The sequence below is a fragment of the Typopeltis vanoorti genome, chromosome 13, assembly GCF_054136105.1.
Source record: "Typopeltis vanoorti isolate ZY-2024b chromosome 13, IOZ_Tvanoo_1.0, whole genome shotgun sequence".
In the NCBI taxonomy this organism is placed as follows: Eukaryota; Metazoa; Arthropoda; class Arachnida; order Uropygi; family Thelyphonidae; genus Typopeltis; species Typopeltis vanoorti.
The window spans coordinates 78,566,091-78,583,436 of NC_143561.1; the positions used below are offsets into that span (position 1 = coordinate 78,566,091).

At 37.2% G+C, this 17,346-nt stretch overlaps 1 protein-coding gene across 1 annotated transcript in view; it reads left to right on the forward strand.

The window, feature by feature from the left end:
• The first annotated feature begins 4,193 nt into the window (after positions 1-4,193).
• Positions 4,194-17,346, forward strand: part of Vha14-1 (V-type proton ATPase subunit Vha14-1) — an 84,273-nt gene continuing 71,120 nt past the window's right edge. The window contains exon 1 of the mRNA XM_090402739.1: positions 4,194-4,344. Within this exon, the coding sequence (XP_090258865.1) occupies positions 4,291-4,344 (54 nt within the window). The 5' untranslated portion in view covers positions 4,194-4,290. The remainder of the gene's footprint in view (positions 4,345-17,346) is intronic.

The following is a 17,346-nucleotide window of genomic DNA, read 5'->3' on the forward strand; positions in this document are numbered from 1 at the left end:
TCTGTATAAGGACCAAACTTGGGGTCACATTTCAAAATAGCTATTCTTACCAGTCTATGTCTGAGGGTAGATTTAACGATTTCAAAAGGTCTAAATTACTAATTGCAGATTTTACCGATTTTGTTCCACTAACCGTTGCTAAATTCTCCTGGCCATTACTGTTGGTTGACTGGGTTGGTTTCACGTTATTATTTTTCGCTTTCATGTTTTCTGAATTTGACGATAAATGAGATACGAGCATCACCACCACAGGAAAAACAACACCTTAGATCTTTTTCACCAACACCGGAATCCACGGGATCAACTCCTGGCTGAGGCAGGGCGATGCATCATAGTCCACTTTCCGGCATAGAAGTGACATCCCCCCCCAGGGATCAGTTTTCTAAATTAAAGTCTATATTTTCTCTGTAAGTAGTTTTATTCAAAATGCTGCATCCACTGCATAGAGTCTGTTTTCTGAACCTATTTTTGAAGCATGTATTCAATAAATTTAATTTTTCCGAAGTAGTCAGGTTGCTTGTATCTATATTTTAAATAACTGCATTAGTATACTTTAGTCCTTTCTGTCGAATTTAATATATTTTATTAAAAAAAATTTAATGACTCCTGAGGAAATGTTTCCAACAAATTTATACAGTTTGGAGATTATTCCATCTTCTCCTACTATTAGCGTTTTTTTTTTTCTTGTAACCAATTTGATGGAATAATCACACAACATACGTATTTTGTTTAGAGGCAGTACAGATATTTGGCTCTCCAATACAGTTTTTCTACAAGTGTCAATTATGTATAGAGACCCTCTCTGATGTTCATAGTTTATTTAAGCTTCAACTTACTTGTTAGATTGACCTTCGTTGTTGAAAGCAAATGAACCGTTGACGGATTTGCATGGCCATAGATCAACTTTAAGGGCGAGTGATGCGCCATGACACTCTACACATTTAAGAGTGCAGGTTAATTTTTTTAGATGACCATCGCGCTGACTTAGATAGGATAAGTTAAATGAGGCTAACTCCCTATATGGTAATAAAAGTCGTTAGCTGATTTTTTTTTTCCCGATAACTGCGAAATGACCGTTGATCTTCGTATTCCCTGAGCTTACTTAAGCGTGACGTCTCGGGTAATCCTAATAACCGTGAACAGTTTCACTTGCCGTAGAAGCACTTAATAAATAAATAAATAATAAATAAAAACTGTCACTTACACTGAACTACACAAGCTCTACCTTTAAAAACAGAAACTACCCCAATACATTTCCGGTGACAGAAATCACGTGGAATTTATCGGCATTGAAAAAATTAACACTGACTCATAAGCTGATGCCAAATTACGTCAGCCTGCGAGCAGAAGATGCGTTTATGTGTTTTATTATTATTATTATTATTATTATTATTATTATTATTATTATTATTATTATTATTATTATTATTGTTCCGGGAAACTCCAAGGAATCGACAGACTCATCGAGGGAGGCCCTAACATCATGTCAAGAACAACTATTCAACATTCACACAGTATCTATCATACCTTGCCTTGAACTCATTCACGGTCGTAGCACCCACAACAGACTCTGGAAGCTTATTCCACTCATTTACCACTCTCCAAGTAAAGAACCTAGCTCTAACACCCTTGTCAACCACGCTCTTGCCCAGCTTCCATGCATGGCCCCTAGTCCTCCCACCACCAGTCATATTTTCAAAAATAACTTCTGGATCAATCTTATAAAAACCCTTCAGTAATTTGAATGTCTCAATCATATCACCCCTCCTTTGCCTATCGTCCAATTTCTGCAACCCACAAATCTTCAACCTATTCTCATAAGGTTCATTCCACAGACCTGCTATCATCTTGGTCACTCGTCTCTGGACCCTCTCCACTTCCTCCCCATCACAAAGAAACCCTGGTGCCCATAACTGGGCACAGAAGTCCAGATGGGGTCTTATCAAGGCTCGATACAGAGGAACAACAACTTGTTCGTCTCTGCATGTTAAAGTATTTTTCAGAAGCCAAGTGATTTGGTGAGTTGTTTAAGTTACTTTTGCAATGTTCCCCCTAAACTTCAACTCCCTATCCACCAACACTCCCAAATCCCTGGCCTCATCAATCTCCTGGAGTATGGTTCCACCAATGCAATATACTGCTGCTATTCTTTTCACCCCAAAGTGCATAACCTTACACTTTGCCACATTAAAATGACATCCATTTTTCCTAGCCCAGTCCTCCAAACTATCCAAATCATCCTGTAAAATTTTGACATCCTGTGCACTCACAATTGCTCTACCCAACTTTGCATCATCAGCAAACAAGTGAACACTTCCTCTCAGATCCTTTCCAATATCATTGATGAACAAATTGAAAAGCAGTGGTCCAAGAACAGAGCCCTGTGGCACTCCACTAGTCACAAGATGTCTTTTAGACTCCACTCCTGAATAAACCACTCTTTGATATCTCTCCTTCAACCACCCTCCTATTCATCTCACCAACCCTATATCAATCCCCATCTGCTCCAGTTTACTGATTAGAGTTCCATGTGGTATCCTATCAAAGGCCTTGGCAAGGTACAGTAGTATCACTGTAAACCCATTACCCCTATCCAGTTCAGCCGTCACTGTGTTATAAAACGTGAGCAAGTTACTGAGGCATGATCTACCCTTCACAAAACCATGTTGTCCCCCATACAATATCCCATTTTCATCTATCCAATCCTGTATTCTTTTCTTGACTAATTTCTCTAAGACCTTGACAATGATTCCTGATATGCTAATCGGTCGGTAATTTACAACAGCAGTCTTGGATCCACCTTTATGCAGTGGAACTATTTTCCCCTCTTTCCACCCGCTCGGGACTAACCCAGACCCGAGACTCAAATTAAACAAAATGGTCAAGGGTACTGACAATTCTTTAGCTGCTTCTCGTACAACACGAGCTGGTATACCATCCAATCCCACAGATGTATTGACATTGAGGTTATGCAATAGACTACTCACCTCCACTTCATTAACCACAATTCCCGTATAATCTACTGGTTTATTCGTTTCTGCAATGTCACCACCTGGATGATATACTGTTGCAAAGTGCTCACTCAGTAACTCAACTATCTCAACTGATTCAGTTATCTCCCTACCATCGGCATTCTTTAAAATCAATCTGCCATGTACATTTTTCCTTTTACTTGCTAGATATCTAAAAAACTGTTTAGGATTCTCTTTAGCCTCCATGGCCAATGTTCTTTCGTAATCCTTTTTTGCTTTTCTTACCACACTCGTCACCCTTCTGGCCTGCGCTTTATACCGTTCATGTGCCTGCCGGTCACCCTTCTCCTTAAATTCCCTCCATAGTTGTTTCTTTTTTTGCAGCTCAAGCTTAATGGTGTTATTCATCCATTTAACCCCTACTTGATTTATTATTCGGACTCTAGGTATACAGTCAGCCATTGCTTCATGCAAGCACTTCTTAACTACCTCCTATGCATTATCAACTTCTAGTCCTTGCAGTTGTACATGCCATGGCACTGAACCAATCAAACTCCTAAGCTTGTCATACTTTCCAGCCCGATAATTCCACATGTACCCTGTCTTAATTGAAAATTCTACACCTTTAGCCACCTCCCAAGTTAAGACCCTATGATCACTCTCACCGATTGGTGGCAATGTGGTCATATTTGTTACAGCCAAATCCTCAGATGTAATTACTAGGTCAAGCACTCTCTGACCCCTAGTATTTTCCATTACATGCTGTCGCAGATAGTTATCCCTTAATAACCGCATAAAATCCAGTTCCTTCCTTCCGTGTGTCCTCTCCTCACTCCAATCAATGCGACCATAGTTGAAATCTCCCATAATAATCACCCTCCTTCCACCCATTTCTTCTATTTGCTTGTGCACATCACCACCATCTTTTCCATCACCTGGTCTATAGCAGCTCCCAATTGTATATTTAGTTCTGCTAGCCACAATCTCACACCAAATGGCCTCAAATGTGCTCTTTTCTCTATCCTGCAATTCAACTTCTATTCTCCTTGGCTGGAGCTCATCAGCTATCATCAACAATACTCCTCCCCCCATTTTATTCTCTCTGTCATTCCTGAACACACTATACCCATCACAATATGTTTTATAATATAATATGTAAATGCAATAGCTTCCACTCTCTTTTAACCTAAGAGGGCGCCATTGTAGTTGTTTATAATCATATTCGTGTGATTAGGTGTGTGTGTTGGTATAATTTGTGTTTACGGTAATTTTTTTCATCTATAATTCAGAGTAAGTCGTGTTTGTTATTACAGACAAAATGACGTTACATTCAGCCATTAAAGGGAAATTAATTGCTGTTATTGGAGATGAGGTATTTCGTTTCATTTATATTTATAGTTTTGTGTGTGTGTTGTGGTAGGATAAATATTTTCAGGATTTTGTTATGGTGTGGGTGACTCGTTCATTACTGAATTCTACCGCCTTGGTGTCACCGAATTCATCGTAGGAAGACATTTAAAATTTTTTTTTGTTTTTGTTTTTCTTACAGTGGTTTTTCCTGTTTTTTTTTTTTTTTTTTTTTGGTGGGCGTGGGGAAATACCACATACGCATGAGATCTGCAACGAATTTTCACTTGAAAAAGTTATGCGGAAGGAAAAAATGCAGGTGAAAAAATGTCGCAGGCATTACGTGATAAAGCCACATCTTATAGATGTTGCACAGCAGTTATGCTAAACATTCGAATAAATTTGATGAAAACTTCAGTTTGTTCTTGCTGGTGTGTAGGCAAAAATATACAAAGATATTAGTTCTCTCCTTTCTGGTTTGTTTTTAGAGAAACCTGTGCCGTAGTTCTATGTATATACACAAAAACACAAGGTAAAAGTAGCATCTATTAACCATCGTCAGTGGCTTAAAAATAGTTGTTACAAGGTAGGATGCAAACAGCTGATGTATTATTACTATTATGTGACACTTCCAAGGTGTCCAAAGACTCATCGAGGGAGGATACCCATTTCACAACTCGCTGTCAACGCAATTCAACCACCAACTACAGCAAACGGCAACTACCATTATCATCTACAGCAGTGTTTCTCAAACTTCAGATATCCGAGTACCCCTTCTTAAATTTTTATTATTACCAAGTACCCCGTAATTAATTAATTAAAAAAATAAATTAATTAAAATTAAATATCTATTTTATTTGAATGTATATGTTTATGTAAACAAAAAATGATTTATTTTTAAATTTTGGTTCTCTAGATGTCAGACGAGACACACTCATCAATTTCATTTGATCCAGATGTGATATCAACATTTTCTTGTTGCTTACAGCTATTTGTATTTGCTATATTGTTCTCTTTTGGGGTTTTTATAAATCCAATCTTTAACCAATGATCCATACGTAAGAATTTGAAAGCTAAAAAAAAAAAAAAAAAAATACTGTATTTACTCGAATATAACTCTAACTTTTTTCCCAAAATTAAAGCTAAAAAATCGTGTTGCAAGATACGTGTGGGAATTTTGGAAACTAAAGCTTTCAGAAAAAAACTGAAAAATGGTGCGACTTACCAAGAAGCTCCTACTTGCTATCACTTCTTTTGGCATCGAGAACAGTTTCTTTGTGTGCATCATCGTCATCTACCCAAATAGCGTCATCTTCTTTCCCATTATTTCAAGCAAAAATTACCAGTAATTTACAAGACTTGAGATACGTAGAGCAGCGAAGAACTGCATGTGATTGGTGCAGTATTAACAAAAGATCACACGAACCAAAGACAAATTAGCATTTCAACAGTTGAGTTGAAATGCTAATTCCCTTCAACCAAATTCCATAATATCTGAAACACATGCACTATATATATATATATATATATTTCTTAGTTTTAAGACGTTAACGACGCAGGTGGTGTCAAGCAAAACCATATGTTCCACCGGCAACGTATGGTTTTGCTTGGTCTATACAACCGTTTCTGTTGGAGAGGGGATGTGATTCATTAGTTAGTGCCGTTTTATCCCGGTTGTCTCTAATTGTTTCCAACTGTTTGTTGAAAAATATGACTCTTTTAATTATGCATAGCCACGTACCCCCCCTAACGATCTTTCGCGTACCCTGGGGGTACGCATACCACACCTTGAGAAACACTGATCTACACTAACGCCATCTAATGGCCACCACTAGTATTTTCAGAGACAATCGCAAACATCCATGATCACAGTGGGATTTGAACCTGCAGCCTTTTGACTGGAGAGTGGATATGCTAACCACTCGGCCAACCATGCCAGCATTCTATTTGAAATAGAATGAGGCACGTGAAGTTAAATCGCCATTAGTGCTATGCTTTAACTGAAGAAAACTTGAATCATAACAGTGTAAAATAAATTGCATATATATATATATATATATCACACATAACTTATATCACTCAACTTTTTTTTTTTTTTTTTTGAATAAATCAATTGTTATCAGATAGGTATAATATCTAGTTGGTCTCTTAAGACCTTATGTCTTTATAAAATACCATTCTTGGTTCAATAGTAATTTAAAAAAAAAACCTTTAATGATATGTTATTCTAATCAAACTTTCCCATATTCTTGATAAGGATAGGCAGTCATTCCGATTCAAGTTAAGGCAGTGAAGCATGGTTTCAGCATTCACCTTATATAAGCTGTTTATTATTTTAATGGTATAATAGAACACAGAAACTAAGTAAATAATTAATTTATTAACTTGATGCTGATATTTCGCTGGTGTTATAACCAGCATCTTCAGAGCACAAAAACACTGTTTGTCACAATGCGCGAGACTAAAACAACATGGTGTACTTAAACAAAATTGTAGCAGCAACACAAAGACTACAGTCCTGATTTTGGCACCCTCTATCTGGAAAAAAAAAAAAAAAAAAGCTATCATATATTACTAGAGTCCTAGAAAAGTGCTAGTTTTTTTTCTTAATATGACTGTCTCCCAGATCTTCGGCAAGTTAATACAGCCATATTTGTTGAGATTTGGAGTGTGTTTTAGGGCTTCTGTCGCCTCTAAGAACAATCTCTGATTTATACGGGTTTCTGTGTAATACTTTTGTGTTTTTCCAGTTGATCCAGTGTGCAGGGGTATCCAGAGCATGGTCTGCTAGGCCCGACTTCCCATAATGATAATTCCGGACGTATCTTTTATGTTCACTGATGCGGATGTTCACAGTTCTTCCTGTTTGACCGTAGTAGGCTTGATTGCATGAGCAGGGTACTTGGTAGACTCCTGGATGTGATAAAGGAGGAATGCTGTCCTTGGGTGAGCGGATGAGGGTGGCTAATTTGCTACATGGTCTGAATATAGTGCGTAGTTTATGTTTATTGAGAATTCTTGAGATCTTTTCGGATGTGCCTTTAATGTAAGGGATGGTGACTGTTTTGTTGTAGTTCTCTGTGGTGGATGGTGGGAGGGGTTTCTTAGGAGTGTTTAGTATTTTGTTTATTTTATGTGGATTGTAGCCGTTGGCCAACACAGAGAACTACAACAAAACAGTCACCATCCCTTACATTAAAGGCACATCCGAAAAGATCTCAAGAATTCTCAATAAACATAAACTACGCACTACATTCAGACCATGTAGCAAATTAGCCACCCTCATCCGCTCACCCAAGGACAGCATTCCTCCTTTATCACATCCAGGAGTCTACCAAGTACCCTGCTCATGCAATCAAGCCTACTACGGTCAAACAGGAAGAACTGTGAACATCCGCATCATCGAACATAAAAGATACGTCCGGAATTATCATTATGGGAAGTCGGGCCTAGCAGACCATGCTCTGGATACCCCTGCACACTGGATCAACTGGATAAACACAAAAGTATTACACAGAAACCCGTATAAATCAGAGAGATTGTTCTTAGAGGCGACAGAAGCCCTAAAACACACTCCAAATCACAACAAATATGGTTGTATTAACTTGCCGAAGATCTGGGAGACAGTCATATTAAGAAAAAACTAGCACTTTTCTAGGACTCTAGTAATATATGATAGCTTTTTTTTTTTTTTTTTTTTTTTTTTTTTTTTTTTTTTTTTCCCCAGATAGAGGGTGCCAAAATCAGGACTCTAGTCTTTGTGTTGCTGCTACAATTTTGTTTAAGTGCACCATGTTGTTTTAGTCTCGCGTATTGTGACAAACAGTGTTTTTGTGCTCTGAAGATGCTGGTTATAACACCAGCGAAATATCAGCATCAAGTTAATAAATTAATTATTTACTTAGTTTCTGTGTTCTATTATACCGTTAAAATAATAAACAACATGTTCGACGAACACATAAGTCTGTCCACACCTTAAATAAGCGTTAAAATTTGTACTAACATCTATGTAGAAGGCTTCAAATAAAACTTCAAACCAAAGGATGCTGTTGTCTGTCTCTATTCTGTGTTGAGCTAATCCAGACTTACCATGTTTTATTTTATTTATTTTTCCTCTTCTGGTGATTTTGTGTATTGCTGAGGGTAAGACTGCATTTTCATGGCATCGAAGGTGACCAGGTTATTCTTATCAAATGGAAAGAAAATTAGTATTTAAAGCACTACTTCAGATAATCTTGAAGCGTGTGATGTCTGAATGCTGCATGATTTTCTGATTATGATAGTACACTATTCATCCTACTTAAAGCCAATACAGTAAATGCATATACCTAGAACAACTAACACACAACCTAATACAACTGGCCTACAATCATCAAAAGCTAATCTTAACTTTTTAAATCAGTGAAACAAGCAGATCACCTCTTCAGAAACAAAAACAGGTACATCAGAAAAGTGAGTACCAACATGCTACCACCACCTCTAGCTTGCATTCCTCAAGAGCTAATTCAACCTTTTAATATCGGTGAAATCAACGTAACACCCTATCAGAAACACCTGCAACATTAACAGAAAGCCAGCACCAGAAACACAGGTACCAAGAACCAAATATGCTGCTTGGAAAAAAGTCAATGGACACCATAGTGTGAGGAACAAACAGCCATGGTGCCTACCCTAATAAGATATAGGACCTCCTTTTGCTGTGATGACTGCAGCAATCCTGGGGAATACTTTCCTTAAGCACATAATAGTGATCAATCGGAATTTTGGACCATTCTTCCTGTAGGCATGAAATGAGGTTCTGGACTGTTGTGGAGCAGACATCCCTTGACTTCACCCAATGGATCTTACAGATGTTCAATAGGGTTGAGATCAGGGCCTTATGGTGACTGGCCTTCACCCTAAGTCCAGTCAAGTGTGGTGATGTTCATATCCAATTGCAACAGCTTCATGGCCCAGTACATTGTCTTGCTGAAAGAGACAATGGTCAGTTCCATAGAAATGCCAAAAGTAGGAAGCATTGTATTATCCACAATGTTCATATACCTCGTGGAATTCAGTGTTCGTGGCACCACAGAGGTTTGAGGCCAAACCAGGAAAAACAGGACCATACCATCACACCACCACCTCCGAATTTCATAGTTCGGGTTAGGCACTCTGGTAAGAGACGTTCACCAGGCATACACCACACCTGTCCATCTGCTTGGTAGAGGGTGTAGTGTGATTTGTTGCTCCATAACACAGCTTTTGAGGCTTCCATGTCTCACTGTACATGCTTTTTTTTTCATTACTGAAGACAATGCTGCATGTTGGTTCGTGTAATGTGGGACTTGCATATTGAAGTCCTGCAATGGAAACCCGTGTTAAACTCGAATGTTCTGACTGTTCTTGTGCAGATTCGTGTTCCAGTTGATGTCAGGAACTCTGCATTCAATGTGTCAACTGACTAATGGCAGTTTTTGCATATTATCCTTTATAGCATGGGTCATTCACTGCAGGTAACACTTGTTGACTCTCTGTGCTTCCATCTCTGTATGGTATCACTGATTGTTGACCTGGGATGGCCCAATTTTTCAATTTGCCAAACATTTAGATCTGCAACATGGCATCTTATCACAATGCCTATTTCAAACTCTGTCAGTTCTGTTCTAGCAGCAGTTTCACTCGGACACAGTTGCACTGACTTGAGAGCATCATATTTCTACAATTTATACTGGCTAGCCTGGGGAAGAGCTGACTACTACCGGGTGCATCCCCAGGTGGTGGATCGGGGAATAGCCTTCAGATATGGAGGCTAGCTGTGATATAAGCAGAGCAATCTGGTGAATAAGCAGCCATGGACCAACAGCAACTGAGCTATCAGGGCATGGGGGAGCAGGAGTGGCAATTCTGTCTCACTTAAAACCTCACAAAGCCCAATGACAACTCGGTGACATGGCGAGTAGTGCCGCCATTAAATAAGCACCTGCTGGGGTCACTGCCCCTGACATTGGGAAGCAGCATTGTCAGTACTGACACAAGGTTGAAGCCAAATGATGATGGAAAAGCTTGTGATCAGCGATTTGCAGATGGCAATATGATTATATTGTGTACGTCTGTAATACTGCAGACAGAAAGCAAATGGAGAAACTACTGCTCTACCTTATTTCCAGAACAACCACCATGTCAAGCAAACCCTTACAATTAGCCCCAAGTTCCCGGCATCCCTTAAATGGGACAGGGGTGTGAAGAATCTCCAGGCTCAAAATGGTGTCCACTTTTAAAATCGCAACTTGGAATGTCAGAACTCTGTATGAAGCTGGCAAATTAAGAAATGCCACAAAAGAAATGAAGAGGCTGGGCATCCGGATTTTGGAAATTTGCAAGACAAGATGGCCAGGATCTGGAAAGTGTCAACAAGATAATACGACAATGTATTACTCTGGGAATGATGAGAACAAACATCGACATGGTGTAGCTGTAATAGCAGATGAAGAAATCAATAAATCAGTAATAAATTGGATTCCATTTTCTGAAAGAATAACTCTGTTACAACTTAAGGGAAATCCCGTTAACATAAATATCAACCAAGCTTATGCACCCACAGCTGATAAAAGTGAAGATGATGTTGAAGAGTTTTATGAACACCTAAAAGAGATTAAAAACCTAACAAAGAAACATGATATAAACATAGTGATGGGTGACTTCAATGCAAAAGTGGGAAGAGGGGGGGGGAATGGAGAAATTGTTGGAGAACATGGCTTAGGCACCAGAAATGACAGAGGAGATCGCCTAGTCCAGTTCTGTCAGGAAGAAGATCTAACAATAGCAAATACCTGGTTTAAACTTCCACCCAGAAGACTGTACACTTGGAAATCGCCTCAAGATAACCGACATAACATTGTCAGAAATCAAATTGATTACATACTGATAAATAAAAGATTCCACAGTAGTATAAAGAGTGCAAAGACTTATCCTGGAGCAGAATCTCATCAGACCACAATCCCATAGTTGCAGAAGTACGTTTTAGATTAAAATCAGCTAAAAAATCACAAAAGAAGAAAAAGAAAATTGATGTAGAAAAACTGGAAGACCCAAACATAAATAAAAGTGCCAAGACACAGCTTAACCTGTGATTACAACAGATTAACATAGAAGAAAATAAAAGAGTGGAATCTCTTTGGAATAGCCATCGTAACAAGTATTGAAGTAGGTTATGTGAATAATATAAAACAACAGGAATGGATGACAGATGAGATTCTTTCTCTTATTGATATAAGAAGAATGTACAAAAACAAAGACCTAGCCAAATATATAGAAACACATAACATCATCAAGAAAAAAATAAAAGAAGCCAAGGAAAATTGGATGAAAAATTTATGTACTGAAATTGAACTGCTTCAGAAGAAACATGATAATTTCAATTTGTATAAGAAAATCAACGAAATTTCAGGAAAACTCAGGAAAAAGCAAATTGTGTCTCTAAGAGACGAAAATGGAAAAATAGTTCTAGAAGAAGGGAATAAAGCACAGATTTGGATAAAATATCTAACAGAACTTTTCAATGATACTAGACAGAAGCCTATAAAAGATAACATTCAAGGACCAGCAATCATGAAATGTGAAATAGAGAATGCTATACGAACAAGTAAAACAGGAAAAGCCAGTGGACCAGATGGTGTGCAAACAGAATTTTTAAAATTAATAGAACCAGATAACATCAAACTTCTTGAAAAACTATTTAATAAAATATATGAAAGTGATGAATTTCCATCAGATTGGCTCAAATCTACATTTATCACTATCCCAAAGAAACCCAAAGTGAATTCCTGTGGTGACTTCTGACTTATTAGTCTAATGAGCCAAACATTAAAAATATTTTTGAAAGTAATTCAGAATCGCATTTATAGAAAAAATGAAGAAACTCTAAGTGAAACACAATTCGGCTTTCAGAATGGTTTTGGTACTAGAGAGGCCCTTTTCTGTATCCAAATGTTGATACAAAAATGCATAGAAAAACAGACATCTGTCTTTATGTGTTTCATAGATTTTGAAAAAGCATTCGACAAAGTCAGACACACTAACTTAATAGAAGTCCTTCAACAAATAAGGCTAGACAAACAACACATAAGACTAATAACAAATCTGTATTGAAATCAGTCAGCTACCGTTCAATTAGACAACATTACCACCAGTGATATTAACATCAAAAGAGGAGTGAGACAAGGATGTGTGCTCTTATCACTCCTATTCAACATATATGCAGAGGTAATCTTTAAAAAAGCATTGGAAGAATGTCCAGTGGGAATCACAATAAATGGAAAGATTGTTAACAACCTATGATATGCAGATGACACCGTGCTGATTACAGATAACATTATGGATCTCCAAAAACTCATTGACAGAGTATATATAGAAAGCCAAAGAATGGGAAAAAATTATAAACATCAACAAGACAAAATACATGATCATCAGCAAACATCCAGCCTCATCAATGAAACTGACACTCAATGGGAAAAATATCGATCAAGTGTCAAGATATAAATATCTTGGTTGCTGGCTTAATGAACGGTGGGATCCAGAAATAGATATAAAGACAAGGATTGAAGTTGCATGGTAGTCCTTCATGAAAATGAGAACACTATTCTGCAATAAAGACCTAAACATGGAAGTCAGATGCCGAATGCTGAAATGCTACGTATGGTCTATTCTGCTCTATGGAGCTGAAACATGGACATTGAAGGCGACAACCATCAAGAAAATCGAAGCCTTTGAGATGTGGCTATACAGAAGAATGCTAAGGATATCATGGACAGAAAAAATTACCAATGAAGATGTCTTAAAATCCATTGGCAAAGCTAAACATCTTGTACAAATAATCGAGAAACGAAAAACATATCTTGGCCACATCATGAGAAACAGCAAATACCAACTTCTACAAACTATTTTGGTAGGAAGAATTGATGGCAAAGGAACTAGAGGAAGTAAAAGAATATCATGGTTTGACAACATCAAGACATGGACAGGAAAGAGCAGTGCACAACTGCTCAGATGAGCATAAGAGTGCAGTTTGTTCGCCAAGATGGTCGCTGACCTTCAATAGAAGATAGCACAATAAGAAGATACTGGCTAGAAGCATGTGACCTGTTACATGGCACAATATACCTTGCACTTTGGGGGCAGAGGTGTTCGTTGATGCCTTTCCAAGCAGTGTACCCATGGTCCAGAGCCCTCAAGTTGACCTGACCTTTTAAAGTCAGTAAAACCAACATATTACCTGTTAGGAAACCGATACACAACCATAACAATACAGAAAAGAAGATAATGAATGCCACTATCAAAAATCAAACATCTAATCTATGGCCTTTGAAATCTAACTTCACATTAAAAAAATTCAATATAAAAATTATTACAGGAACTCCCTCCCCCCCCTTAAGCACAAACACTGCAAGGATAAACCAAGAAAAATGCTTGCATAAATGAATAACAGAACTGCATTTATAAAGTCAAAAAACACTATTTACCATAAAGTATGCCACAGAATTTTTCTGTTTCCCCCCCCCCTTCAAGTATGGAATAACAAAACAGAAGAACAAACGCATTATCAGAAACACTAAAAATCATATAAAAAAAATACAAAATAAAAAAAGTGATGCAAAAAACACACCACCATTGTGAACAAGACACACAAATAATAAATTACACAATAACCATAGTAATTAACTGTAATGAGATAAAAGTACAAAAATGATGAAAGTGTACTTTTATCTCATAATTAATTATTGTGGTTATCATGTAATTTATTATTAATATTAATGACACGGGTACCTTTAAAGATATAATAATATACACAACACTTCCACTGATGTCAGTCATGTGATGAGACTGTTTCATAAGTTATAAGATTTTGTTGATTTCTCAGTTATCAGAGTGCAGTTGCTTTCATAAAGTAATTAAGAATTATAATTACTTTAAGAATAGAATTCATAAAGTAATATTAATTTCATATTATTTGTGATGCATTTAATTTTTATTTGCATTTACTTGTTTTGTTAATAAAGTTATTAGAAATGTTACTAACTAATGTTATTAACATTAGTTACATTTAATGTGGTATGGATTTTGATTATTGCTCATATTTTGATATTTGGTGGGGAAAAAAAACATAACATTATCAATTCCTGACATGTACCCTCAAGGAGTGTACAGGATATGATAGTACTACATGAAAATTTTACACCATTACTAACTTATTATCTACAATTTTCCTCCAAATCAGTCTGTTACTTGTCAAGATTACGTTATCAGATTTTATAATCTATCTTCTAAGGCACTTTTTACCATAAAAATTCAGCTATATCTTGGTCTTCCTCTGGGTCTTTTTCCTGCCAACCTGGCAGAGGACACTTGTTTTTCTAATCTTTCCTCTCCCATTCTATTTAAGTGACCATACAACCTGAGATTAGCTCTGCTAAACACATTCCTGGATGCTAATAATGTCAAGTTCTTTCCTAATATCCTCGTTTTTAATATGATGATGCCATCTGTTCATGCCCCCTAATCTTTCTCAGGACTCTCATATCTGTGGTATCTAGTCTTTGGTCAAGTGTTTTACTTCTATCCCAGCTCTCAGATCTAAAAGTTAAAATTGGTTTGAACACTGTCTTATGTATAGTTAATTTAGTGTTTTGACTAATTTCTCTCTTCTTCCATATAAATTTATTCAGTTGACTTCCCATCATACCAGCTTTGTTGATTCTGTTATTCATTTCAATATTTAATCTACCATCTTCACCAAAAATCATACCTAAGTAGCTGAAATGTTTAACTGTTATTCAATTTAGTCAGGGAATCTTGGACTTGTAGCGGATTTATTTAGAAGTATAACATCATCCGCATAAAGCAAAGAACTGACATTAACATCTCCAATTTGGATATCAGGTTTAATACCACTTTTTCTTCATAATGTGATCCATATAGATAATGAATAACATAGGGAATAATGTACATCCTTGTCTCACACCAGATTTAACATTAAACCATCTTCCTGTACTTCCTTCAATTCTAACTGCTGACTTACAACTCAAATAAAGACTAAGTATTGCTTGATATAATGCCCTTAACATCATATAACTGCAGCGTTTTGATTAGCTTCTCTGTTGGCATATCTACAAAACTTAAATACAGATCTTTGTTATATTCACATTATTTCTCAACAATTTGTCGTAAAGTGAAAATCTGATCCTGACGGCCTCTATTTGGCCCTAATCCAGCTTGTTCTTCAACAAGCTTCTCTTCCACAATCCTTTTCAACCGTTTCTCTAGTATACTTGCATAAATCTTATCAGGAACACTCAGTAGAGGAAATACCTCTGTAATTCGCAATTCAGAATATAACATTTTGTATTTATTGCTTAGAAAGATCTTACCAGTTTTTGTCTTTTTTGTTTCAGTCACCCCTATTATGTCAACCTGGTACTTATCCAATTCCTCAGTTAGTTCTATTTTTTTTGCCATTCAAACTTCTTATGTTGATAGTACCGATCTTGAGCTGTGATGTTGAGTTGCAGTGTGTCTTAGAATTTGTTCAAGTAGCCGACCTTTCGTTGTGCCCTGGTTCTCTGGTGAAAACAACGAGAGCCTTGTTTAGCCAGGCAATGCCTCATCTGGCATGAAATTCTGTCATATTGTACCATCATTTTATATTGCGGTTTAAGCCAATAAGAATACAGTTTGGCGGCTAAATGCCAAATTCCCAGGCCATCCTCATTTATTCAGTATCCAGGTAGATACCTAACAGGATGCAACATGAGAAGGTGAGGATTTGAAATTAGGTCAGAAGCCCTGGTTGGTTCTCCACATTCCTTTAAAGGCTATTTGGAGGTCTCCTCCTTTGACCTTAAAGCTAATAATTAACTAAATTTATTTAGCTAATTAGATTACTGAGCCAATATTTCGCCTTGGTCCCCAAGTCATCTTCATGGACTTAGAGATATATTGAGCACATGCATAATGGCACACCCATAAGAATGTGAACAGGCTGATTGGTAAAAGATGCTCTCCTAGAGTCCTAACTGCCACTCTATGGGTGCAGTGAGGACACTTGCTGAAGGTCTCAGAATGATGGTCTCCTTAATTTCAATATGATACTGCAGAATCTGTTTCTGTATAGTAGGGAGGTTTTTTTTTTTTTCTATTGAAGTGATCCCTATCCATGGATAAATTGTGCGCTCCTGGATATCCATGGACACACAGTTTATGACATTTTCTGTTCTTCTAGAAGATATTGACAGTTCTACCCATTTGTCCCAAGTATTTAAGCTTGCAGGAGCAAGGGATAGTTTTAGATACCTGAGGATAGTTCATATAGTAGAGAGGATCTGTAGCTGAGCAGATAAGGGTAGCTAATTTTTGGTATGGCCTGAAAGTTGTTGCAGATGTAAGGGATGGCAATAGATTTGTGTTCTAGATCTTGGGGAGAGCTGGGTGGATGGGCAGAAAACTCTGTTGATTTCATTAAGGGGGATGCCATTGGCTAAAAATTGTGTCCTGAATATGATTGATTTCTATGGTGAGGCTAATTTGGTCTGAGCAGATTGTTCTTTCCCTGTTTAAGGTTTTGATAACACCATACTGCTGAGAAGGGTGGTGGACGTACCTACCAGTGTCAGTGAATTTTCTGTAGACCAAAAAAGATAAGGATCCATTTGATAGATGTGTAATTTTAGATGTTTCGTATTATGTATTTTCTGCCAACCTACTAAACTTATCACACTGACAAATAGGTGTCCAAATTTGAGCGTAGTCATTGCAATCAAATTTGGTCACATCCCACAATTTATGTCATCTGACACCAATGTTATATACAGTGACAAAGCCACCACTTATTTCTTACTTGTCAATGTGTTATATTAACAGTTTGCTATGTGGCCTTTACAAAACTTCAGTATCCTCTGAACTTCATGCCATTGTCAACTGTCTCCCACCTGAAGCACATTTACATCAGTATAACATACAACTCTGTACCTTTTGCACTCCAAAGTGCAACACC